We start from the raw sequence: 27,150 nt of genomic DNA on the forward strand, positions 1-27,150 counted from the left end.
TCAGAAGTAGTAGCATTTTCCTGCACAGAGCACACAGACAGAAGTATGAAAAGATTCCTCTAATGCCTTTGTTTTTTGAGTGAAAAGCATACCAGGACAGCTGCAGTTTTACAGACTGCAGCACTGGAGCAGGCACATTGTGAACAGGGAAGAAAACTGCTGCTTTTAAGGGGCTAGCATATTGAGTTTATTTTAGTCCTGGACACTGGATGAAATGAAGGCCAGGATTGGGATTAGGGGTAGAATCTTGGCAAAGGTGGCTTGTGGAGTCTGGGTTATAACAGGATAAGGAAAAAACCAAATTAATTCAGTTGTGTCTCTGTTATTACTCTTGCATTTATACCTTAGGACATTCATAATTTAGGGTTAATTCTGGTGTTCGAGAATCTTAAACCATCCAGCAATAGAATAATTAAGACAAACTGCTTTTACTCACACATCATCCACAAAACATGGATATGGCATTTGCTGCAGATAAATTCCCAATGGCACTTCAGTGCTGGTCTGCGTCTTTATAATCCCATGCTCAATCATGTCCTGGAGATATGCAAAACCTCCCCAGATATAACGTAAATCATCAACAGGATCAGCTCTTGGACCAGGATCCCAGTATCTCAAAAGAAAATTCATATGGAAACATTTGGGAAAACAGTGACTTTAGGGAAGGGTTGTGGGGCAAATTAATCAATTAATCTTAGCAACTGAAATTGTAGGGACACTGCCTGGAGTTGTATTTTCTAGACTTTGGTCTAGCAGAACATATTGCTTAAGAAAGTGGAAGGCTCTTTTTTCCTTTGATTTTCTCTACACTGACTTTGAATAGCAATATTGGCCTAAAATGTACATAAATTAGTCCCATAGCAAAATAACTGTTCTAGAGTAGGAAAAACTGTATTTGGAATACGGTATCCTTGGAGATTAAATTGGAACAACTGGATTGCAACTACCAGATACCATTATATTCTTCTGCAGACAATCCTGAGAAATGATATCCCTTTAAGTGAGTCTATTTTGTGAGGACTTGAGGAGGAACAGCAGAGCAGCTCTGCTGTCCAGGTGAGCTGAGTCACAATCCATGCAGGATTTTCTTGTCTGTCTTTCCCAATGGTGGGACCATCTATAAACTGAAGCAGTTACTGAACAGATTCTGAGCAGAGTCATCCCTTTGCCTCATATTCCTGCACCTCCCCACAGCTGGGCTTGTCACAAGAGTGATACCATTCATGTTTGCACCTGGTAACTGGCGATGGACTCTGCGCTGAACTGCACAGTAACTATTACCAAATATAGCTGGATTTTACATATGTGTCCAACACAGGTTATAACAGCCTTATGTCTCTCATATTTATGTTATGGCAGGCAAGAACTGAGAAATAACTATCAGGTAAATACCTATCTTTGATTTTGTTTGTTTTCTCCACTGCGTCTATGTCCATTCGGATCTTGTATGTTACATGTGGCGGGAGATTGCTGGCTATAGGTTCTAAGTCTGAAAAAACCACAGCAGCCCATAATTTGTTTTCCTCCAGCAGATAAAGGGCTTGACGAGTCAGCTGAGTTTCATCAAGATAACCTTCAAATTTATCCAAGGTCAAACACTACAAATAATTACAAAGAGAAAAATTGCATGGGAATAAAATAGTAAGAGGTATACATTAAAGCAAACATGAGTAGCTGAAAACAGAAAAGGAAAGTAGGTTCAACTGAAACTGTTGTTATTTTCAGCTTTATGAGGAAACTATTAAAAGCTGACTCTCTCCTCCCTTCTTCAGCCCAGGAAGTGCCTGAGTGAATACTAGACAGCTAAAGGATGACTGATCTGTCAAGAAAAGAATATTGGCTGTGGACTTCAAATGAAAAGCGCTTTGTCAAGTGAAGTGCTAGAAAAAGTCAGAGCATATGTTTAGATTTTAATGTGTCTTAGGTATTTCAACATTTACTCCTTGTAACATCAGACAAGTCATTGATTTATCTAACTGGTCATATTGTGTACCTGCTGAATTCTGACACATGACTTACCTGCTGACTTAAGCTAATATGCCCTTTTTAGTGGCTGTCTCAATGAAAAAAAAGTCTTCTTTCTTAGTCTCTATAATTACTCCAAACTGTATTCTTATTAATGCATATACAAGACAAAAATTAATCAAAATCTAAGTTCTTTATGTTTCTCCATTTAGGTCCTACTTAGCAGGCATTGTAAAACAGATTGTGAATGCTATATACTCAAGCATTAGTTGTCTGTAAAATTACATATGTATGTTTGTATATTTAGCTTCTGCCTTTCAGAATTGGCAAAATATTACCAGAGAGTAGCAGTAACCCCTGACTGATGGAAAAGATACTTATTGAATTCCTTTGCCTCATAAAATTCCAAGAGGCTAACTTGTTTGATCTTATCTCCTCAATTATTTCTTGCAAGCCAATAACTAAAACTTGGTCCACATCAAAGGGGTCATACTGGTACTTGTTATTTAATCTTAAAGACTCCTTTACTTAACCTTTCCCCGTGAGAAATCATGCTATGTTTCCCTTAAAACTTGTACTATCACAACTTAACAGGATCTATATGAAAATATCTTTTTAAAATCACAACGGAACAGTGCTTAAATTGATAACACTATTTTGTGGCTTTACTCTTCCTGGTGTTTGTAGATGTTAATTTTCCCTTTTGCTTCAGAAAATTAAAATATATAGAATTTCATATCAGAAAGCAAAATAAGGCAGAAAACTTTGCATGGTAGAAGAGAAATAAAATCAGACTGAGGGCTCATGTTGCTTTAATTTTTGGGGAGTACATTTATCCCACATGGTGCTGAGTTTAGGAATTCAGTTTAGTTCTTGCAAAAGTGGCAGTGTGTGCATAACAAACTCCTCCTGTGGAACTGTGCCTTTGCAGGGTCTGGAGGATTATTTGCTGTTTCTTTATCAGGAGGAATTATTTTCAAGATCTGTATTTCAGCTGCAGAAGAACTCAGTTCTCCAGGGGAATCTGTGAGAATGATACTGGCAAAGTACTGACAGCAACTGAACTTGTCTAGATTTTCACTGCAGAACAGACAATGCCTGGAGTGGGCTGAGGAGCACCATAAGCTCATTTCCAGGGGTCCAGTAAAGGAAGTTGTAAGTGTTCAAAACACAAAACACAAATGCTTATAGATCTTCTGCACGAGTAGAGTGAAATCAAAGCTTCTATAAGAATATAGGACAAGACAGGAGTGTTGCAATAATTCACACAGTTTGAAAGTGAAAAGATATTTTATATAGTAACACACCTGTCCTTATTGCATACTATGGTGGTAAGGAGCAGGCTATTCCCCAAAGGGAGCTATTTGTTGCCATTGTGTCTGGCACAGTGGGATAACATTCTCAAGTGCTTACAACTCCATGTAAACAGCAGACTTAAAGAAATAAGCTCATTACAAAGAACATTATGACACAACGATCTATTACCAGGTACAGTAACTGTTCTGATATTATTAATGTTCCAGCACTGACCTGCTGCACACAATATATTTCACTCAGTTTGACAAGAAATAATTCTGCTAACGTGATACGAAAAGTTCATTAAATGAATCAGCAGAGCTTTGTGCAAAGCCTTTATTGTTCCTTCTTGTACTAGCTGTAGGAAGGCAGATAAACCTTCAGTTCTTGCCTTCTCGTAGGGGACAAATGGTCTTTTAGACTGAACTGGATTGAAATTAGGAGTTAGGCTTAATCCAGCTGCCTATAACTGGTATCAATTTTCTTTCAAAAATCCTCAGAAGGCACCGCTGAAAACTTGCTAGAGAAGAGAGGTACAGATTACAGGAAAGAAACAGACATCTTGTCAGAAGTGACCACAGAACAAGTGGAAATTCCCTCATTGGTTTCAATGGAATTTTGATCAGGTGCTTAAAAACCTGCAAGGGGACTTAGCAAAGAACTGTTAGCTCCTCTGCTCCTGACCATGCTGAAATTAGTGGCCTGTTGGTTATTAATAACTACAAAAAAACAATTCTTTGCGGTTTTGTATTCACTTTCTACTTCTCAGCATTGAAATTCAGACATTCAACCAACATTTTGAGTAAAGCATTTGAAGATCATCAAATGGAACTTTTTAAAATAATAAATATTCATGTACTTGTGGCACTGTATTATTCTAAACACATGGTTTTAATAATGAGATTCAACTTGAAACAAACAAAGATTTTATGATTTTAACTTTCTTGTCTGTTACCACAGACCCCAGTACTGTGTAACTGGTTTTAAGTTATCCTCTACAACTATTCCCTGAAGGGGCAGAGCTAAATTTACCTCTAAATACTGACTGAGCAAACGCAGAACTTGGTCTACAGCACTGAAGATGTTCCGCCAGTCAAAGTCCACCATTCCCTTCTCTCGGCTCCTTGAAGATCCATTGTGCAGAAAGTTGATTATATGTTCTGCGGTGAAGCCTTCTGCACCCATCTGGCTGTTCAGGAAGTGCCTCACTGTAGGGTGCTTCAGAGAGTCCTGAAGAAAAATATGACAGCTTTGCCACAATGATTACCTTTCCATGCCCTGTTTAGGTTTCCATTTCCATAACTCTTTCAACACATGAACAAGGACAAAACGGTATGCTAAAGAATTAATTTTACAGTTGCATAACTGGATGTGTGATCTGAAGAATGGATGAAAAGCAAATTTTACTTCACTATTTATTGCATTCTTTCCTTATAAGCAAGAGGAGAAATGCTATAAATATCTAATACAATAAAGAAAAATGAGGAAACCAAATGTTTTTTTCTAGTATTAATTGCTTTATAAACTTTAACTACAGATAGTAATTGTAGTGGATCAAAGTCAAATCTAAATGATGCAGAAGTAAGCAATTTCCCAAAATAAATTCCTGTCTGGCCAGAAAAAATATGGTCTTACTGTCTTCCTTGCCCATACAGAATTCAAGAAAATCAATATATCTGTTCTTGAAAGACATTTTGGGGAGGCAGGGAAGCAGCAATTGCTGCCTTTATTAAGAAATCATTAGCCAGATTCTTGACTGCCTGGATCTGAAGTTTTGCCGCAGGGATGCTGTAATGCATCTGTGACCTGCCTTCAAACCAAGTCCATCAGCCAACAGCCTTAAAGGCCACAGCTTCCTTTGCTGCAAAGGCTGTGCTTCTGGCCAAACCTTTCAAATTAATTGTCTTCTCCATTAATAAAAATAAAAGATGGCGAAAGGCTGCTCTTACTGAGAATCTTTGATAAGTTATAACATACACGGATCATATTCATTTGCAAGCTGTTTTGAAAGAAGTACCACAGCTGAGGTCCTACTTCCTCCCAAGCTTTGGTCAACAGTTGGAGGCGTTCAAGTTCCTCAAAAGTGGAGTTTGCCTGATGAAAAAAACAGCAGAAAAGAATGTTAGAAATCTAAGGAGATAGAATTTATGATCCATCCAGGATTTGGTGAAAGGGGAACCTCTTAGACAGTTGTAAGTTTTACTTTCAAAACTTATCCAACTTGTTCAAATAGCAGAAATTTAATAACCATCAGAAAAAGAATCTATAAAATCCAGACAGAACCAAAGTCACTTAGGATATCATTCTGTGGTATATGTAATGGAAAAAACAATTTCACATTGAGCCTAGTTAATTTTGATTCTTTTAAATACTTAGATTTTTCATAGAATTATTTAGAACTTTTCCCCTTGACTATCTCTCTCCATTAAGAATTAAAAATGATGATGATGGTCTGAGTAGATGAATGAATGGAAGGCAGCTGGAAAAGACAGATACTCTCACAGCTACGATATTAAGATCTGAAATGCTGAGCTGCTGTAAATCTGAAGTTTTTCTGTGTGAAATCTGAGCAGCTGTTCTATGCCTTGTACAGATCTCTAGAGTAGTAAATTGCTAGTTATGAGGGGACCAAAACCTGGGTCATATGCAACCTTGATTTAACTGCTCAGATTCATTTCAACCAACATCAAGCATTTTGCTGAAGAGTCCAGGCTCCATCCTATTTTAATGAAATGAAAATTCTTTATGCATTCAAAAGATAAAATAATAAACCATGATGTTGCTATTGGTTTGCAATATCTCAGTGTTAGTTCTCAATAAGCTTTTATCTAAGCCTCACAGTTGCTCCATTTAAATATTTGCTGGCACAGAGCTGCTCATGTTCCTACTTCTGTAAAATAAATATTACTATGCTTACTAGTGTAAATGTGGAATCATGCCAACAAAAAGCTCCTTGGATGAGCTGGAAAAACCATGTAGCATGGACCAAAATGGAATGAATGGACCAAGATGAAATTAATCAGTGAAGACCTGAGTCCTGTTTTTCAGAGTCACTGTCCTTCCTCTGAGGACCATCAGAACAAATGGAGTTTTGAGAAGAAAATCTGATTAGGCTGACTGTCACTGCTGACTGTTTTTTAAAAGATGTTTCTTGGGATACAATTTTTGTATTTCAGAACTTACATTTTTTACAATTTCCCGTACAGAAGGTGAGTCAGGAGCAAAGAGAATTTTTCCCATTAGCAGGGGCTTCACAACACTCCAGGCTATTTTGGTTAAAGGGTTTGATTCCAAGTTCTGGATCAATGCATTACAAAAGGGTGCTAAAGACAGAAAGAAAGACAGTCTTCATGTAACCTACTAAAATCCTATCACACATAACATCCTGCAGGGCTTTTTAGTGGCAGTACAGACAGTTTGAATCTGAATGAGTTAAAGCACATTCTGCAATGCAGAAGTACAATGACTGAATGGTTAGAAAGACTATTAAGTTGATATTGAAGTTGTAAAATATGCTATGGAAATTGGAAAAGCAAACATAAATAACCATTTGAAATTTGCTGTTATTTACATGGTATTGCAAATGGAAGGAAACACAGCTCAGAACTCACTGAGCAGTTTGAGCTTTATTTGCTTTACTCCTAATGACTTAGGTCCTTTGTATTGTAACTGATACTAATACAAAGCTGATCCTGTGGGCTTAGATGTTGAACTCTGGAACAGTTCAGAACTGAATCCCACAATAATTTAAACATTTTAATGTAAATATTTTTATCTTTCCCCTGCACTATGAAGTAATTAGTTTCCTTGGACAGCATTCAATTAATTTGTTTCCTGGCTGAAGAGATGGAGTACCGGGCCTCTTTGGAAATCTCAGACGTAAGTAGAGCCAAGTATTAACACAAGCAGTGGAAGGTAGGAGTTTCTGTAAGCAAACTGCCCATCTATACTTTGTAACCATGCAATCTTATCTATCACAGCAGAAGGGACACAGAACTACCAGCTATAACATGAGGGTTAGTACAGAAAATACTGCTGGTTAGCTCCGTGTAGAGGAAAACTAACGAGCAAACAGAAGAGGACATAATAAAAAGACAAAATAACAAATGCTTAAAAATTGGTTCTTTGCGTTATATCCTATTATAACAGGAGGAAATAGTGAGGAAATAAAAGCAGTAAAAATTGGTAAATTGAAATATTTTCTATATAAAATGTAATCATGTTGTAGAACATTACTGCTACAACATAGATGTAGTTTTATGCAGGAAGATAACAGCCACCATGTATCAAATTGACTGTTATTGGAAAGGGGAGATTGTTAAATTCCTGTGCCCTAGGCCATCAAACAAGTTAGGAGAAAAAATAAAGTTTAGAAAAATACTTTGGAGAAAAGTAATTCCAGATGCTATACTGTCTTTTCCTGAACCTTCTTCAGGGGCACCTTGTTATTCCTGATATCAGTAGCATATAACAGAAGATAAAACAGAGGAACAGTCTTAATTTTCATCATACCTATGATTATGCCTCCATATTAAAATAAAATGTGTATTTCTGTCAGTTGTCAAGTCCTGGACTTCTCTGCTTCCAGCTATGAAGTAAGTATGGAGTAAAATAATTTCACCTGGCTTTAATTTCCTGAATCAACTGCTTTAAAATATTATTCATAAAAGCAACATTCTATGCTAGTATTTGAATGTAAGGTGCACCTTTTGAGAGTTTCTTAATGGTATGGGGGAAAACTTACTGGTTGTATTATCATAAAGATAACCAGATTTCTTCCTTGTTGAGTCAATCCCCAGGAAAGCTTTGTAGTTGTTATCTTCATACCAGTTGAAGGAAAGTACTCTGGATCCACCTCCTTCTGGGTAGCCACAGAAAAGATCTGACAGCGAACTCACCAAGTGGCCTAAGGATTCTGGCCTTCCATCTTCTACAAGTGGTTGCAGAACCCTCAAAAGGTCCTGAACACTTGGCTTCCTGGCCAGCTGCAGTAAGACAAGACTCAATTAATTGCAGCCCTCAAAGCAAGTAAGTATCTTGTCAGGTCGCAGTTGTGCCCAGATGGTAAAGTGTGAATGCAGTCAGAACCTCATCCTTTCATCTCCTCTGCCCTGGTCACAGGCAGCATTTTCAGTTCTCATTCTTTCATATCTTTTCTGAAGAAAAGAATACACTTCAGAGTTGCCAGTGCTTACATCTACATTTATTTTGTAATGAGAGAAGAATTAGGGAATTGGCTCTTCCCCAAGTCTATTTTCTTTCTGGTAAAGCAGGTAACTGGAACAAAAACAACAAAGGAAAACAAGGACTATGAGCTATGCAGAAAAGTGATGTAATCTATTATTAGACCACTTACCTTTTGCACTGCCTGGGAGACATTAGACAGCACCCTCCCCCAAGCCTTCAGGTCAGCACCTGGTGAGTTTCTGTCCAACACTGTGGGAAGCTGTGAATACATAAAAAATAGAGATGAGCTATGACATGACAACTAACATGACAACAGTTACAACAATAAGAAAACCCAAATGGTATCTCTGTAGCTCAAATTCCTTTGAATTATTTGGAACAGTATCTTATAAGGCTGTCTTATAATGCCACAAATCCAGTACCCATGTGCAGACACAAGTAGTCTGTGTAAATGTTCTTTCTAATACAAGGCTGAAACAAACACAGACCACTGAAAATATATCTTGGGATTTGTTCTGTTCATCTAATCCCACCATGACACAAGGTGCAAAAATGGAGGAGGTATGCAGGAACTGGGACATTTGAGAAACTGCTTCTCACAGAAGCTGTTCTTCCAGTGAGATATACAGACTCTTGGTAACTTCCAAATTTAGCTAAGGTTTGATACAGAAGCCCCTGCTTGCCATGGAGGTAAATAATTTGTAGAACATTATACTTCAGAGACTTCCTGATTTTGGACAGTCTGGTCCTCACTGTTTGTCAAACCTGAGAGAAACCATTACTTTCCCAGGCTTCCTGCAGACTGACCAACTGCCTTTTCAGTAGAAGTTAATGTTTTATTTATCAATGGCTTAAAAGAAACAGGTGACACCATGGTGTGCTGCCACATACCACTTGGTTTGCATCACTGCATCCTTCTCTGTCAGCTGTCTAAAGAATCACATATGCACTTGGAGCTGGCACTCTTGAGGCTTTCTCAGGCATTTCTTCTGCTATTACAACAAAATACAAAGCTGGACTTGTAGGTAGCTAGACTATGATATTTATGAGACAAGTCCCTAAAAAGCCTTCCCCAAAAATGCCTACACACCCTGCTGATTGCCTGCCATTCCCTTCAGTCAGTAGGTGGTTAAGAAAGCAGAAGACAGCTGCACTGTGTAGGTACCTGGCAGGAAGCCACAAAGGCGGGGGTTTTTATGGGAAGCTCATGTCAGCGTGTTCTGATCTGTCACTTGACATTCAGGCAGGAAGAATACATGCAGGGCTTCAAAATACACTTTTCCTTGTCCCTTAAGGGGAACCAGTCTGTGCAAAGATTATACAGGATTCTTGGAGCACCTGCCTTAACCTAGTCTTTTTGAAACTCTGAGGAACAGGAATTATAAATCTGTAAAAACACCTGGGCAGTACATTGTGAATATTCACAATGAAGTTCTCAAATACTGAAAATCTCATTTTAGAAATACTGTAGTATTAATTCTCTGCTACTTCCAGCAAGCATGGGATACATGAAAATGTAAGACATTATATTTTTAGGAATGGAAACCAGCGTCTCTCAGAAGCTGACCACAAATCCTTATCAGGGTTGGTAAAATCACATGGGCACAATGACTGACTATTAATGCTACAATAATCAAACAGTGTTTTGCTGGTGTGTCAGTTGCAGCTCCTGGCATCTTCTGTTTCCAGTTTTTGGATACTCAGAGCCAGACAAAATCCATTAATCCATTAATTAATCACAGTGCTACACTGTTGTGGCAGAAGAGTCCGATCAATACTTCCTATGCAACTTGAGGAGTTTTTCATATATCCTGCCTGCTCCTATAAAGCAAGCTGACAATGTGATGGTTTCATGACATTATATTACAAGGTGAAAAACAGCAAATTAAATTCAGTATTGAAAAATGCAAAGCATGATCATAGGGAAAACAAACATGAAAGATATATACACATTGATAGACATTTAAGTTTGCTATCATGAGGAAAGAAATCTTGGAGCCTTTATTACTAGCTCTCTGAAAGCATCACCTCAGTGTGCAGAATACAAATGAAATACTAGAAAAATATGCCATTTTTTAATTATTTATTTGATATAATTTGTATTTTATTATATATTTTAAAGTAACAATATTAATCTATGTTTATACATATATATAGAGTGGCATAATATCTCCATACTAAACCAAGGCTGTAGAAGTGGTTAATTTATATCAAGGTCACAGTAGAAACAGGAACACAAAGAAGGGCAAAGAAAATTAACAGAGGTAAGGAAAAGCTTCTATAGAAAGAGTGATGAAAGCCAGCACAACTTCCTAGTTTGATTGGTTTGGGATTTTTAAAAACAGCTCACATGGCATCATGCCTTTGACTGCAGCATAAAATTCTGTCATGATGGACAGAGCAAAGACAGAATGGGCTGTATTCAGTATTTTAAGAATCCTCATGATTCACACTGTTTTGCTACACAGACTGGAAAAACCAGATAATATTTCAATACAAACTTTGATTTAAAAACTACATTTGAATCTCTTACTTCTGCTGTACTCTGAATTTCATCTGTTTCATCCCAAAACACACTCAGAACTATGTGGTGTCCTGCTGGTGGTAGGCTTAACAATCACACATCCATAACCTTAGATTTGCAGGGGTAAATAAACTAAGACCACTTGGACAATTGGTGATGACACAAATTTTGTATGACAAAAAACAATCTTGAAGGGCAATGAAATATAAACAAAACAAAACGAAAAGATACCATTAAGGCAGGGTTGTGTTAACACTTACCATTCGAAATAGCTTAAAGAAATCAACATTTGCATACAAGGCATCTTCTACTCTTTGTAGACTGTCCTGGGACAGGGCACACATGGCCTTGTGTACAGAAGGGAGACCTCTCCGGCTGCTGAAGATAATAAAGCGGTCCAGGAGTGCCTCACTGCAAGCAATGTCCTTTAGAGTCAAGCTAGGGACACCATATGCAAACTGCAAAGAAAACCAATGTTTTATTTACTAGTATGAAACTTGCATACTGCTCAGGAGAGTTAAAAATTTATCCAAAGTTGATATCAGCCCCTGCTAATATTTTAATGAATGGCAGAGAGATGTGGTCAGCTGAAGCATCAAACCTTGAATCACCCTCACTTGATATTATACTAGATCACCTTGCCTTCAGACACATTTTTTGTCTTCTCATTAGCAAGTTTTCCTTTCATTGCAAAAATCCTGTGAGCCATCTTCCCTTCCTCACTGCCATCTAAGCACACCTGAAGCCATGCCACTCATCCTTCTGGCTAAGGAGGAATAGCTACAGCTTGGTTGAAATTATTTTCCCAGGACCAAATGATGGTACTACATCACTTTACCTTTTATGTTCAGGTTAGTGATATTTTTGCTGTCACTTGTTCTAGAAAAAAAAAAAAAAGGCCAATACCTCTCATTCTCAAGCTTGATTTCCCTCAGGATTCGGTTTCAGTTATGACTATTCCACTACAATGCTTCACACAGCCATTATTCACTGTCACTCTGCACAGGAACACAGCCAGGATTTACAAAGCCATTTTACATTAAATCACACCCATTTACTGATTACCACTTCTAACATAAATATGGAACAGAAGAAGCCCAAATCTTTTATCTTCAGTTTTTGACTAATGGGAACACATTCGTTTCTAGTTAAACCAATGTAAATGCAGAATAACTCCATAGAAGTGAGTAGATGTACATGGTATTTACATTGTGGTTATGGAATGCTCTCTGCAGTCTATGAATAAATTTTACTTACTTTATAATATACAGAGTACATGGAAATATAATAAAAAGTAGCCCTGGAAAGTGCTTATAAGCTAATGCTCCCACCCTCTGTCCATCTGCAAATTTAAGGAAAACACTGCTCAGAACACTGTGATGACTGTAAATGCATACTCTGTTTGAGATGAACACAGACTTCCAGACAAGCAAGAGCTATGCACTGACACAATACCATTAGACTAAATGAATTTAATAAGAAATTGTTAAATTTCTTATTAGAAATTGTCAAAATCTACCCAGGAAAATAATTTTCTTTAGAAAAATAATCTGCTGAGCATTCCAGTCTTTAAAACATTTGTATTGAAAATAAAAACCACACCTATACCAGGTCAGATATAGATGCATATTTATTTCTTATTTATTTTCTTAAGCAAACTAGGAAATTCATCATTATCAAAATTTTATATGTGCAAATCTCCTATAGTTAGCAGCTATGACTTGTTTGGTGGTGCCTGTAACGAGAATATTTAAAAACACAGAGGAATGAGAAAAAAATAATTTAGTTGCTCTGAAGAGTGGATTCAAAGTAAACTGAGGAATTATTCATTAAGTGCTTCATCTGTCAGAAGCTATCAACCAAAGTGCAAGTGTGGCTCTGGAAAGTCAGCATCCAGAATATAAAAGGCAGAGGCAGAGAGGTCTAGAATAACATAGTATTTTATCTTCCATGACTGACCTGAGTTTCAGTTTATGGAGCAGCAGTTGACAAAAAAAGAAAGGCCTCTGAATTACACACAGATTGTATTTTGGAATTATGATGCAAAAAAAGAATGTGAATTTCTAGAAGTATCTGAGAGGCACTATCATCACTACAGCTGTATGCGGCAAGTACATTTCTCTCACTCTCAGGATTTTTGATAGAGGTGCACAGAGAGAAATGAAAGATAAAACAATTTCTATTTCTGCTCTTTCTTTTCCTATGTGGAATGTGTTTGGAGAATTATTTACTTGGAGTGAGTGCTTGATTGGATTCTGGTGAGGATTGCTTGAGCCTGATGGGCAATCCAATCCACCTGTGCCTGGACTCTCGAGAGGGTCACGAGTTGCGAGAGAGTTAGGGATAGAGTCAGAGAAAGTAGTATGTAGTTTTAGTATCCTCCTTTTATATAGGATATTAATGTATTTTAGCATAGTTAATAAAGAAATAATTCAGCCTTCTGAATTGTCATGTCTTCCCATTGGGTCTGCCTGCATTTACAATAGCTGTACTGCTATAAAGGCATTGTTAACACAAGTTCGACAGTGTGGAGAAGGCAGAATGCAAAAGAAGGAATTCAACTGACCAATACAGTCTGTCTTGCAAAAAATCTCAAAAATCACACACCCCTGCCCTCCCTCAAATTGGGACATTTGAATTGGAATTAAGTTATTTTATGCCAGTGAAATAATTTGCATATTTGCTCGGTCACTTATGTCCTGGGGATGTGTGTGGTAAGAACAGCATTTTTTAACCATACACGCTTCATTTAGCACAGTCCTCATCAGGCAGTGTCAACTGCAATGAAACTGGGCTGCACAGGGAGGCAGCCTGGGAACCTTGATTTGACTTGTGAAATGAGGAAACTATGACATTAACACCACTAAAAAGGATAAACATAGAAAAAAAAGAGTTGTTATTTACAAACTGTAACTGCATTTCAATAATGTTCATGAACAGATGGGATTAGAAAAACATCAAACCTCCGCCCTTCCAATTTTTCCCATAGGTTGTGCTGCTGCCAATCTTTTCTGAACTTCTTATTGTGTTTTAACATCAGTTTCTTATCTTTATCTTTGAATGACTCAAAAAAGCAGGCCCTCAGTGGGAAACTTCAATACTTTTTTTTTTTTAAATCAATGTGTCACTGTTTAGCCAATGCTGGCAAGATGAAGTCCAAATTATTTTTTCAGCAAGTTGGCTGTTTGATCAGGTTTAGCTTTCAGCTCTGTGTGTCATTTCCTGACTCCCAGGCGGCTCAGACCTAGATCTCCAGCCAGCTGTTGGCAACAGTCAGGCTTTTGTAAACAAGTTGCTTTCAGGTTGATCAGCTCTCTGCTATCAGCAGCAGGGGGAAGGGGTGTACAGAAATAAGCAGAGGGCAGAGCAGCATGAAGACCTGGAGATGAACTATCATGGTTGATGATTAAGACAACCATAGATCGAGGATCTAGTCATGGCTTTGAAACTTCTACCTCAACCACGCACAAATCCAGCCCAAGCAACTTGCTTATCAAGAAGGGCTATTGGAATGAAGCAAATTATCTCCCACAGAAAATGCAGTGTTCAATTCCTACTGAAAATAATTCTCTTGTTGTGTCTTTAAAATTATGAGATTGGTTTTTCTGCATCATTTTCACCTGAAAGAAGTATTCACAACACTTTCCTCATAGATATAAATCAGCTCTGGTGATTTACAGATCACCAGATCACCTGTAATTACTGCTAACAAGTAAACTGTATAGAGGGCAGCAAAAGTGGTATTTGAACCAGATCTCCTCCAGCTTCCTCTAACCAATGCTCAATTTCTTTAATTTCCAGCAGAAAGAGAACTACATCTCTTTCTATACTGGCACAGAAAACACAGCATAAAACACCACATTCCAGCAGATTTCAATAATTTTGTTGGTGATGGTGTTGAAAACTTCATTCCTGCATACATTGGCAAGGAGAATTTTTAGCAGTAGATGAATGAGTGCTACTGGGGAGCTAATAGAGTCTGACACAGCAACACTCAGTTTTCTTGACACAGCAAACCTCTGGCACAGAAGAGGTTAGGGATGAATAGGGAAAGAGAAACCCAGCAGGATATCTGTATATATTCTCCTTGTCACAAGCAGCAAGGAAGCAAATTTTCAACATCTCAGCTGACACAGAAGTGTGAAAATACGTAGCATGTATCAATTTACACTGGCTTTGGTATGATCTTGTGGTATTGCTTCATGATAAAGTGAGGAGAGGGGAGGGCTTCCCCAGGTACCAATCAAGAATACAGCAAATAAGCAATATGGCTACTGGTCACATTAGCTGGAATCTATGATGCACAAAAGGAACTGCATGAAAGGTCAGGAATGCCCTCTCTGTTTCTGCCCACACACATTTTCAGAATTTGCATTTTATGTGGCAGAGGAATTGTGTCTTTCAGCCTAAATTATTCACTTGCTTCCACCCTCACTAACTCAGTGTAGAAATTGTTCCAGAATTCCAGTTCAGCAATATTCATTCATTAATATAGCATTCCTCAGAGAGCTCCCAGCCACCATGAAGAAGCAGAGATAGCCTGGACTTGGTTAAACATAGTTCCCTGCTTAGCTGCTTCATGAGGGGTTTGACCTGCACTTTTCAGTCTGAATTTTCTGGGCAGATCTGTTATTCAATCAGAATCTTAGAAAGTGGGTCTGCTTCTCCACTTCCACCTATTCATGTGAGACAATACCAAAAAGCTACTATGCTGACACTAGGGCAGAGTATTTAAATTATAAACTAAGAACCTCCAATAGTTCTTCTCTCATCAGGACTATTATCTCAAAAGGATGCACAGCTTCATTATGTTTTTGAGTCAAGTCTTCAGTCATGGGGATGGATGCAGTATTTGCCAGTACAGTTTCTTGATGCTCATTATTTGGGTGCAGCAACAGGATTTTGCTGTTTATTTAATAATTTATTAATATTTAATGTATACTCAAAATGTGTTTTAAAGACAAACCAAACATCTCTTCCTCTAGATTCACAAAAAACAAACAGAGAAATTGTACAAATGACCCATAAGGCATCAGTTATTCTGAGCCCAAGGCATTCACAGAGGCTACTTTGCACATACAGCCAGGAGATTGGTTCCTCACAGAGAACCACCCGGTAGCTGTTAAACTCTACCCACCTGTTCAGGGCGCACTTGAGCATTAATAAGCTGGTAAACAACAAAATCTGTGAGGCCAACATTTTCTAACAAGAAGGAAGTGAGGGTCTCCCCATCTTTCAAAATGTCTAGAATTCGTATTCCTCTTCCTGGATGAAAAAAGAATGCACAGATCAGTGAGATACCAAACAAAGGAAGTTAAAGAACAGCTCATATCCTGGCTTAAACCTGCAAAAAGAATGTGCTTTGGCTCTTATACCTAGTCGTGACTAACTGGGGCTAAAATTATTTTTGCCATTCAAAATCATTTTAATCCTTTGTTGGGAAATGATAATCAAAAAATGCTGAGTGTTCTGGATCTGCATATCTGATCTCTCAAAGATGTTTCAGACTAGGGCTACAGCCATGGACACATTGAAAGCAGCCCTGACTGCATTTGAAAGTGTCTGATTTTTTCTGATGTAATGCTTTATTTTAAAAGTTTAGATTCAAGTATGCTGCTGTTCTTAATATCCCTTCTTCTGAGCCTTGTGTAAATAACTTCAGTCCACCCTTTACATTTACACTAATTTATCACTTGTTGTAAATCAATTTTAGTTATTTAACCTTATTCTCTAGCATTGCAAAAGTAACCCTTGAAAATCTTCCATGAGAAAAAACTCAATTTCTTTCAAGAAGAATAAAGTGTAGCTTATGCTTCATATTAAAGTAGATTAACCACTCCTCTTTGGGCAAACCAGTGAGACCTGGTTAAACATGTAAGATGTTAAATTAGACACATGTAAGAGGCCACCAATTTCCCTGATACTATCTGTAACAACACTCAAAATACTGCTGCTCCTAAAGTCAAACAGTTCCAATATTTTAAAACTTGTCTCTGTTACAGATCTTATCAGTGAGAATTCTGCCTCAACATGGTGGAAGAGAAAAGCTTGGAAACTTAATGTTGCTCATGTTCATCAAATATTTATTATAAACTTTATTAAATTATACTTCACAGAGCTTGCACAGACTTTGGTAAAGAATGCTTGAATAGCTCTAATTCTTCTAGTCTTTTGAACATGCAATTGAAACCGACAGGAGCAGTGTCTATCCTACTGACATAGGGAATGTAACTTTAGACATTTCTAATAAACATGCACTCCATTCTGTGAGCTGAGTCTTATCAGAGTTTGCCAACTAACTTCCACAATTCCATTTGCACTAAGGCATATTCTGACCTGAGGCTACAGGGCCTGAGAACTTCTTCAGTTGTTTCTCCACATATTTATTCAAGCAGTAAACACTGAAAACAATAGCAGGAGTCTATCCCTCATATTCTTACTGATGCCTTTCCTGGCATCCAGGCAGTGCGGAGGAAAAAGCACACCACAAGAAAACATCTCATCAAAAGTGTCAGTGCAAAGAGAGACTGGAACAAGGAAGGAGGACTCAAGAGGCAGGTCTGATTTCAGGAATCAGAAGAAGGGGCAATCAGAACTCAAACAGATATTTGCAAATTTTTCCTTGCTCAACTTTGCAGCTATTCAATTAAGATTGTTACTTAAAACCGACAGTAGTAATTTATAAACACAGACAACTTAAATAGCTAATTTTTCAGTAAGTTTTTCTGTATGAATAAAGAGGGTAATTTGTATTTTATTAGTTAAGCTTCAAAACTGACTTTTTAACTGTTTTATATAATAGGAAATCCCAAACTTTTATTTTTTTTAAAGTAAAGAACATTCAAAATCTCCACAGATTCTGAAGAAGCATTAACATTATATGTCACAGGATTCGTGGGAATGTACTCTATATTTCATGAGTAAAGTTGATATGGGATGCAAAGGCAACTTCCTAAACCATGGGGTGTGGCCCCTTAGCAATACACAGCAAACCCATGGCATGACATGCTTTTCCTCCCCTCTAAATAGTCATGTTTGATTTCTATGGCTGGGTACAAACAACAGCTCAGATTATACTCAGTTCTTGTTTACATTCTGGGGCATTTGGTTGTCTCACTGTTATTTACAAGGAGATAATCCCTTTTTTACTTCTAGTTACAAACCTCTGATAGGATAGTGGACCATGTGTATCAGATGGTTTATACAAATCCTGTTAAAAATATATGGAGAGTGACTAATTTTAATAAGAATGCTATTCCCATGACAAAGGATTTGAGAGTGGGACAGATCAATTCACAAAGCTGGACCATTTTTATACCTTTAGTTTTAGGAGTACCCTTTCAAATTCTATACTTCAAGTAAAAAAAATTTACAATTAAACCATTCCCTATCTTCCCCAGGACTGTGTTTTGAGTTTGGCAAGTTGCTTTAAATAAAAGTTAATGCAATGAATTTGCAATTCTGTTTTTAAGTGTTCAATGCTTTCTCTTTCTAAACACATCTCATGAAGAGTTTCCTTCTTCACTGTTTCAAACCTGTTTTAGCTAAGACTGTGACAAAGTACCTCTAAGCACTTCTCTGGGTTATGCTCTGGGCATATATTCAGACATGTTCCTAATTTTCCATTCCTCTGCATCTTCCAGTGACACTTTCTCACTGCTTCTGCTTTTACTTTAATAATGATTAATGACATTTAAGTGGTGTTAATGACACTAAAGCCATGTTTTACTTTGTGTGGTGAGATATCCATGCTTTTCGAGTTTTGTCTACTGTTAATTAAGGAAGACAGTTGTAGAACAGTGCTGACTGCCTCTCTCCTTCCCCTTAAATGACAGGTGTTTGTCACTGAACAGATTTTACTTACCCTAACAGTAAGCAGAGCAACAACTACATGTGAAATATGTTATAATGTTGCCAGCCTCCAAAGTTACTACTGTCCAACTCTCAGATGGAAAAACTAAATAGTCTAAAGGATATAGACACAACAATTACCTGCAATTCTTTCAGGATTAGTTCTCATTGTTTCCATAAACTGAGTCATAATGATCAGTTCTTCCCAGATTCTTCCAAGGTCATGGATTTCAGGAGTTTCCAGTAAAAGCTCCTGAGCATCTTTATATACCCTTGCAAGGCTGAAAGGAGAAATAATGAAGAAACAGTAATTTAAGAGTGATGACTCTTGATAACTTTCCAAGTCAAAAAAATTCCAAAACCAAACGAGGAGAGGAGAGGAGAGGAGAGGAGAGGAGAGGAGAGGAGAGGAGAGGAGAGGAGAGGAGAGGAGAGGAGAGGAGAGGAGAGGAGAGGAGAGGAGAGGAGAGGAGAGGAGAGGAGAGGAGAGGAGAGGAGAGGAGAGGAGAGGAGAGGAGAGGAGAGGAGAGGAGAGGAGAGGAGAGGAGAGGAGAGGAGAGGAGAGGAGAGGAGAGGAGAGGAGAGGAGAGGAGAGGAGAGGAGAGGAGAGGAGAGGAGAGGAGAGGAGAGGAGAGGAGAGGAGAGGAGAGGAGAGGAGAGGAGAGGAGAGGAGAGGAGAGGAGAGGAGAGGAGAGGAGAGGAGAGGAGAGGAGAGGAGAGGAGAGGAGAGGAGAGGAGAGGAGAGGAGAGGAGAGGAGAGGAGAGGAGAGGAGAGGAGAGGAGAGGAGAGGAGAGGAGAGGAGAGGAGAGGAGAGGAGAGGAGAGGAGAGGAGAGGAGAGGAGAGGAGAGGAGAGGAGAGGAGAGGAGAGGAGAGGAGAGGAGAGGAGAGGAGAGGAGAGGAGAGGAGAGGAGAGGAGAGGAGAGGAGAGGAGAGGAGAGGAGAGGAGAGGAGAGGAGAGGAGAGGAGAGGAGAGGAGAGGAGAGGAGAGGAGAGGAGAGGAGAGGAGAGGAGAGGAGAGGAGAGGAGAGGAGAGGAGAGGAGAGGAGAGGAGAGGAGAGGAGAGGAGAGGAGAGGAGAGGAGAGGAGAGGAGAGGAGAGGAGAGGAGAGGAGAGGAGAGGAGAGGAGAGGAGAGGAGAGGAGAGGAGAGGAGAGGAGAGGAGAGGAGAGGAGAGGAGAGGAGAGGAGAGGAGAGGAGAGGAGAGGAGAGGAGAGGAGAGGAGAGGAGAGGAGAGGAGAGGAGAGGAGAGGAGAGGAGAGGAGAGGAGAGGAGAGGAGAGGAGAGGAGAGGAGAGGAGAGGAGAGGAGAGGAGAGGAGAGGAGAGGAGAGGAGAGGAGAGGAGAGGAGAAGAGAGGAGAAGAGAGGAGAAGAGAGGAGAAGAGAGGAGAAGAGAGGAGAAGAGCTGACTGTATTAGGGATGAGGAAAAAAACCAAGTTGCTTTGTCATCAGTTTCAGGTAGTCTGTGGTTCAGTTAGATTTGAAAGTCTACAGAAGTTTTAAGAGGGCTACTTGTGTTGCAGACGATTGGGCATTCATACATTTTTTCATTAGCCATGCTGGTCTTTCTGGGGGCACAGGACCTTCCCCAGACAACTTGTATCTCACAGTTGTAGTGCAAATCTGCCCAGCTCCAGCAGTTGAATGGGATACTTTGGGCATATGCTCAGCCTAGCAAGTGACAGGGAATCATTCACAAACAGAAACATCCTTCCCCTCACACATCAGTTCCCTGCAATTTGTTAGGTCCCTTCAGAATATTTCTTCTAGAAGGAGCAGGAAAACACAAATAACAAATAGTCACAACTACTGGTTGTGACAAATAGTCAACTACTGGTTCTGGGTTGAACATACAGATCAAGCAAGGATGCAACCATATTCTCTGTTTATGAACAAGCATAAAAAATTCTTACTATCAGGTAAGGCTATGACACTTCTTCAACAGTATTATGTTTTTCCATGCATGCAATAGTATATCTCAGTCCACATGATTCATTTTAGCTTACAGGAAACAACAAACAAGAAGGACCAAATTATTTCAGAGAACGCAATGAATTTACTTCTGCTGTAGTGCACTGGATTTACTGGGACTGACAAAGTGACAGTTTGCTCTGTAACAAGCAACCTAGAAAAGGTAGAATGTACAGAAAACAGAATCCTCTAGCTTCACTGTGTGTTTGACTGTACCCCACCAAAAATGTTCAGCTGACTATTTTAAATCCTGTTCACTAGGAACAAAAACTAAAATGGTTCACTTTACAGACTTTCACATGATAGGGGCTTCAATGGCCTTCACATTATTAGCTCATGAATTCTAATCATTGGATGCTCCAAAGTGGACTTAGCAACAGGGAGATTTGGAGCATTTTTTATATTTAGGCTGACAGGGATTTTTTCACTGTAAGGGTCCTTGTCTACTATACTTTCTTTCATGACTCAGCTGTAACAAACAATGCAATAAACACTCCCATTGCCTTTTCAGTAATAGGCTGGAAATCTCCCATCCTCCTATTTTGCAAACAAGCTTAGTATCTAAAGTTTATGTGCTGATTCAAGTCTCACAAGTATACAGCCAAAACAGATGCTACATAAGTGGCGGTGCAGGCTCTTGCTGCTACTTCATCAGAACTCTCATTTAGAAGGGACAACTCTAGTGATGAGAAAAGAAGGCTTAGGTGTTCCATGCTCTCTTATAAAAAAATTTTGTCCCAAGACATTCAGTAAGCAGTTTCTTACAGATTTTATTAAGTTAACATGTGTTCCCTAGAGACTTGCACTGAAGTCTCTCTAAAAGGCCTAAACCTAGCATTGTGAACTCTGTTTCAACTCTGTTGCAACTGTTAGCATGAAACCAAAGTGCTAGAACTGAAAATTTTTGTCTTCCACTCTTTGCGCACTGGTATATTATTATCTTCCCTTTTCATTCACACCACAGAACAATTATTTAAAATATTCCTTGGGGTACTGAGACCTTTCTAAGCAAGGTGAGGATACTCCAGCCTTTCTCCCTGCATCATTCATGCCCATGACAGCCCAACAGGTGCCCAGAGCAAGTTATTAGCAGTTCCCTAGCAGGTCTATATTGCTGCAACCCAGTCTCACACATACAGCTCTGCTTACATGGAATTTTTGTAGTTGGACACTACACCTGGACCCTCTCCATGGGTTGGGCTGCGGAAACAGGGATTGTTCATGTTACAGAAGATGCCATGTAACCATGGCAGCGTTCCTGCTGATGGCATTGCCTTGTTTGGGAAGTGACCTAGAGTACCAAAACACAAAATAGAAATTGTTAGGTGTTTTTTCTAATGCAGGCTTTGTGAACATAAATAGCACAATGAGTTGGGTCTCTACAAAAGGAATGTGATCGGAATCAGGTTTAGGAATAGGAATTAGGAAATAGGTTTATCTTTAACTGAGAAAAAAGAAGTAACCAAATTAAGCAATACAGCTATTTTCAACAGAAACTAATTCTGAGCAATGTGAAAGGCTTTTTAAATAGGTAGTGAGGTAGTACTTTCTCAGTAACAGAATTATGGAAATCAAAAACTATATAGCACCTTGAGACCCCAGGTAAGTCTGACCAGAAAGCATCTCACAGGAAAATTAGACATTTTTTCTATGTCTTCACTGCTAGGTCTTACACTACATGGCTACAAATAACTAAGCTACTTGAATAGAAGACTCTTCTTTCACCACTGGACAAACAGGTCCCAATACCTCTGTCTGAGAACACCTGACCATTACCTATAACAAGTCAGATCATTATAACATCTGAAACATTCTTACATTCATGGTGGCGATACAGTGGATTAGCTTTCCTCAGCCAGACAAGTGCAAAGAACAATGACAGAGGCCATAAAAGCTCGACTAGAAAACGAAGCTGGAAAACAAGGAAAAAAGTGAATTAAAAATAAGTTTTACAAATAGACCACCATAGAGTCACTAGGTGGCTAAAGTCATGAGATCTCCTCTTACAGCAGAAAAGTCCAGTGCAGCACGTGCCCATAGCTATCCACTGCCTGTTACACCATTTGAGAAGGAAATTTCATCAGAATGAGAAATCAATTAGAGAGGATTTCATCAGAATGCCATGAAGCACCACCATTAGCTCAGTGCTCAGTGGCTGCTCCCCCTCTTCTAAAGAAATATCTAAACATCCTGTCTGAGGTAAAAAGAGGCAGGCGGTAGTGCATGACTCTACAACAAGGATTAGATATAAGAGACAGAAGGATTATTTTAATCCACACTTTGACACTGCTGGGCTCATTAGCAGGCTGTCAGTACACTGTGCTTACCCAAAGGTAAAAGACTTCAGCATAATCTTTACAAACTTTGACCTTTACTTTTGCTTCTTTTTGTCATCATTCATTTCAATGTTATTAATTTCCTAATACCTGTAGAAATGTATGTATTAAGATCAAACACCTTATTTAATAACATTGAAGACCCATCAAAGGCCACTTTATTGCCCAGACCTTTTAATACACTTAGAACAGCCACTGGCTCCCATGTCATGTTAGAAAATCAAGGGCACTGCTTTACCACAGAGCAACATCCTGCCTGGTTTTGAGTCTGTTTCCTCGACTCCTGTGTTTCAGTTTGTTTTACTGCCTCTGTGTGTTTTGGCAGAGGTTTGAATCCTTTGATCCTGTAACACAGGCTTTGGGCTCTGAGGAACAGCAATGGGATTTTTGTGTCCAGAAACATGGCACTTTTTTGCTCCTCCCTGTAACAGCCAGGACAAAATATCTTCAGAACCAGGGTTGTAGCACATGCACAGGAAAGCCCTCCTTGTTTCTTTACCTTTGTTCTCTCCTCCCCAACCAGGAACCAAATACGTAATAATAATGCACGTGGCAGCAGAACCAAAGATGGGTTACACGTGAATGTTATTTTGGGCAAAAGGCACTCCACAGCATAATTAAGAACAGTGTTTTTAAGAAAAGGAAAATCAGGAGCTGCCCTGTTTTTCCATTATAATTTTGTCTAACAGCTTTAGTTAAGAGCAACATATTCTTAGAGCAAAAGGCAACAATTTTACACCAGGCAACAAGTTTCTACTTAATATTTTCCCTCTTAAGGGTTTCCTTTCTAAAACAGAACAATAACAAAAACCCCATCCAACACCACCTAGGAAGTTATGCGTGCCTGATCTTCTTAAAAGCAGACAAGATCTTATGAGCAGCAAAGGGCCAATGACACAATTACTAGAGAGGGAAACCTGACAGCTGTTGTGCACAGCTCAGAATACCCTTCCCAGCAGGGTCCACAAGGTCTGATCACCATCCATTGCCATCCATTTGGGACAAGCACTCAAACTCAGGGGGGTGAGAACTGGCAAGATGCCTTGGTCCACCTCTGCTGCAGAGTGACTCTGTGTTAATGCTCAGAGATACGGATTCTTTCTTCATCCCTAGGAAATACAAAATCCTCAGACTTGAATTTGGTAGTTCCTTTCTGTCCAAGTTAACTAGTTTGGAAAAGATTGAAATCTGAAGCCCAAGGGAAGCTTTCTTTCAATTTGGTACACAATGTGTACCAATGTGTTGTGTGGTAAGGATGGACCATTGCTGTCAGATGTCTCACTTTTTCCTGTGGACCTTATCCAGAGGACAAAAAGGTGTCTCAGAATTCACTAGAAGTATCAGAAAGCAGCCCATAGTCCTGCAGAACCACAAGACAAATAGCCAGAAATCCCAGCAACATGCACAAAGAAATGTAATATCCAGAGCTGTAATGGAGCAAGAACAGTGATATGACCATATAAATGTAAGAAGCTTAAATTGGCTATAGATCAACTGTTGACTCTGCAATGAAGTTTTGCTGTAAGATGAAATATCATAAGATCTAAGAGGATTTGAAAGTACTTAAAATACTTCTGGCTTTTGCTTTACTTATGTCATTCAGCCATACTAAAAAAGACACAATCTGTGTGAACTGTAAGGTCCTAACTAGAACCATATCTAAGAGCAGCTAAGTGTGAAGAGCAAATCTAAAATTAGAAATCAAACCCTCCTGAGCTGAATGATGCTTATTATGTTTTCTAACAACAGATCTTTTTATACGATAATATATAAATAGTACCAACTACAACTTTTCTGGTACACAATATTATTTGCCAAAGAAAATCCCAATACACCTATTCTGTGTTCGGTGTGTAAAAAGCAGCTTTGCAAACTGCACCAGACAAGATGTCAGACAACAGCTCCTACAAAAATCACATGTGATTCTTCAAGGGACTTGAGAGTTTTACATGCTGATAAAAGTGCCAGTCACTTAATCCAGTGGAATGCATGGTTCAAACCTGAAATCCAAAGACTAATACTTTACCTTTTGTCTTTTCCGAAGGATCCAGTTCTTCCAGAGTAGAAGTCTGACTTGCCTAAAGAATTTCATTCTTCTGCATCAATACTTCTGGTTAACCTGTGGCAAAGGATGCATTGCCATTTCTCATCTGACAGCAGAAACAGACCTTAGAGCAAAATAACAGGTTTCTCTCCTTATTTTAAGATTATGTTATCACAGAGATCGGTTCCTTCCATTGTCTGCACCATTTAATTTTGCACTTGATACATTATCATACATGAAAAATTGTGAGTTTCCTTTGTTTGGAGGCTACTTCCTGTGACATATTTATCAGCACTGAAAAGCAGTAGAGAGGAAGAACATCTCCTTCGAACAAAAAAAGTCATGAACATTGGATCTGGCTATTAACTTGGAATGCATATAACAAAGGCAGTTAATCGTTGCATCGTTCATCACAACAAATCTGTGTTTTTAAACTAATTTTTTACAAGAAAAGATGGATTTACATCTAGACATTATTTTATATAAAACTGTTTAGCTATTATGATATAATTAGGCTTACCATTCAGACATGATAAAAATACATTGATTAACAGAGTCTGAAATAGGTTTTATAAAAGCAAATCCATTCTGCTGCCATTTCCTTAAAAAAATACAGGATCTCCTATTTTTATGTTTTTAAATTCAGCAACTCCCACTACATTTTAGTACATATACCACAGGATTTAAACAACTGCATGCTCTGTCTTTCAGGTTCATGACTCATTATAATCACCAGGAATTTTTGCCTTCAAAAGGAAAAAGGATTTTGACTTTTAAATCCAAATATCATATAAATGGGCATGTTAAAAAAGAAACAAATTATTTAAATTTGCTACCTGCATCAGCATGACATACCTGCACCACTCTTGAACCAGTAGTAGCTATACTACTAGTATCTAGAAAATTTGTCATGCAAGGCCATAAATGAGATGATGTCTGTCAGATAAAATGGCTGCTAGCATTTGCTTTGAAAAATCTAACTATTTTTCTGAGATTAAAAATATAAGTAGTAAAGAAGCCAAACCAAATAAACCTTGGTGGGGAAAAAAGGGCAGTAAGTCAGGTTATACAGATTGTGCTTGCTAGGTAATCTTCAAGATTTTTTTACATTGAACCTTGCTAGTTATATTTGCTGATAGTGACAGGGAGCCATTGCTTATAAAAGAAGTAATTCAATGACAACCTAATTAATATGCATAAAGAGACAAAAAATGCCAAAATGCTCTCCAAGAAAGTGACTACAAGATTGATTATCAAGGTTAACACTGTGCTACCTGAGTCAGAATTTAAAAGTACTTAACATAACAACTAAAGTTATGGCAGCAATGCGTGAAGTTCAATCAACATCTGAAAAATAAGGAAGTTTCTCCATTTCTCATCAGGCACACTTCAGGCTCATCTCTAATTTCACAGTGAACAACTTGCTCTCCCCAGACTGGTTTGTTTATAAAAACTTCACTATGAGCTAAAGGGAAAGAATCTTGCTTTCCTAAGTCGAACAGCTTCAGGGATGTAGTTAACCTTATACTCCTTTGAAACCTAAATTAGACAGGTGAAGATGAGACAAAATTGTAGGAAAAGAAGAAATTAAATAATGCAGTCAGAAGTCACTGGACAGATAAACCTCAGATTCTGTAGCAGCAAAGAATAAATAAAGAATAATTAATTTTCAGTGCTGAAAGATCCTTTCCTATCTGGCCATTACTCAGACAAACTAACAGATTTGTGTAGTTAAGATTCAAGTTTTACTACTTTAAGTAGAGAAAAACACTATAATAAAAAAGCACAGTAGAACCATAATAAAGAATAGTACCTAGTAATAATGTGTGGAGAACTCCACTGGGACTGAGGAGGTACATGAACTTCTGGAGTGATTAGTCATGGTGGAGATCTATCTTCACTCTTTACAGGCAGCACCCTGCTCATAAAATCAGTGTTGGCTTGGGACAGCTGCAATCAGAAAGAGAGCAGGCACTG

The 27,150-nt window shown here is 38.6% G+C and overlaps 1 protein-coding gene across 1 annotated transcript in view; it reads right to left on the reverse strand.

The window, feature by feature from the left end:
- Nucleotides 1–25,259, reverse strand: part of ABCA4 (ATP binding cassette subfamily A member 4) — a 65,024-nt gene extending 39,765 nt beyond the window's left edge. Inside the window, exons 1-13 of the mRNA XM_030279192.4 lie at nucleotides 25,156–25,259; nucleotides 22,612–22,705; nucleotides 21,943–22,084; nucleotides 18,965–19,104; nucleotides 16,110–16,237; nucleotides 11,233–11,430; nucleotides 8,618–8,707; nucleotides 8,006–8,246; nucleotides 6,445–6,584; nucleotides 5,239–5,355; nucleotides 4,294–4,491; nucleotides 1,393–1,598; nucleotides 437–613 (exon numbers count right to left, since the gene is read on the reverse strand). Coding sequence (XP_030135052.4) covers nucleotides 437–613; nucleotides 1,393–1,598; nucleotides 4,294–4,491; nucleotides 5,239–5,355; nucleotides 6,445–6,584; nucleotides 8,006–8,246; nucleotides 8,618–8,707; nucleotides 11,233–11,430; nucleotides 16,110–16,237; nucleotides 18,965–19,104; nucleotides 21,943–22,084; nucleotides 22,612–22,705; nucleotides 25,156–25,221 — 1,937 coding nt within the window. The 5' untranslated portion in view covers nucleotides 25,222–25,259. The remainder of the gene's footprint in view (nucleotides 1–436; nucleotides 614–1,392; nucleotides 1,599–4,293; nucleotides 4,492–5,238; nucleotides 5,356–6,444; nucleotides 6,585–8,005; nucleotides 8,247–8,617; nucleotides 8,708–11,232; nucleotides 11,431–16,109; nucleotides 16,238–18,964; nucleotides 19,105–21,942; nucleotides 22,085–22,611; nucleotides 22,706–25,155) is intronic.
- Nucleotides 25,260–27,150: the final 1,891 nt, after the last annotated feature.

Source organism: Taeniopygia guttata, chromosome 8 (assembly GCF_048771995.1).
Source record: "Taeniopygia guttata chromosome 8, bTaeGut7.mat, whole genome shotgun sequence".
Lineage (NCBI taxonomy): Eukaryota > Metazoa > Chordata > Aves > Passeriformes > Estrildidae > Taeniopygia > Taeniopygia guttata.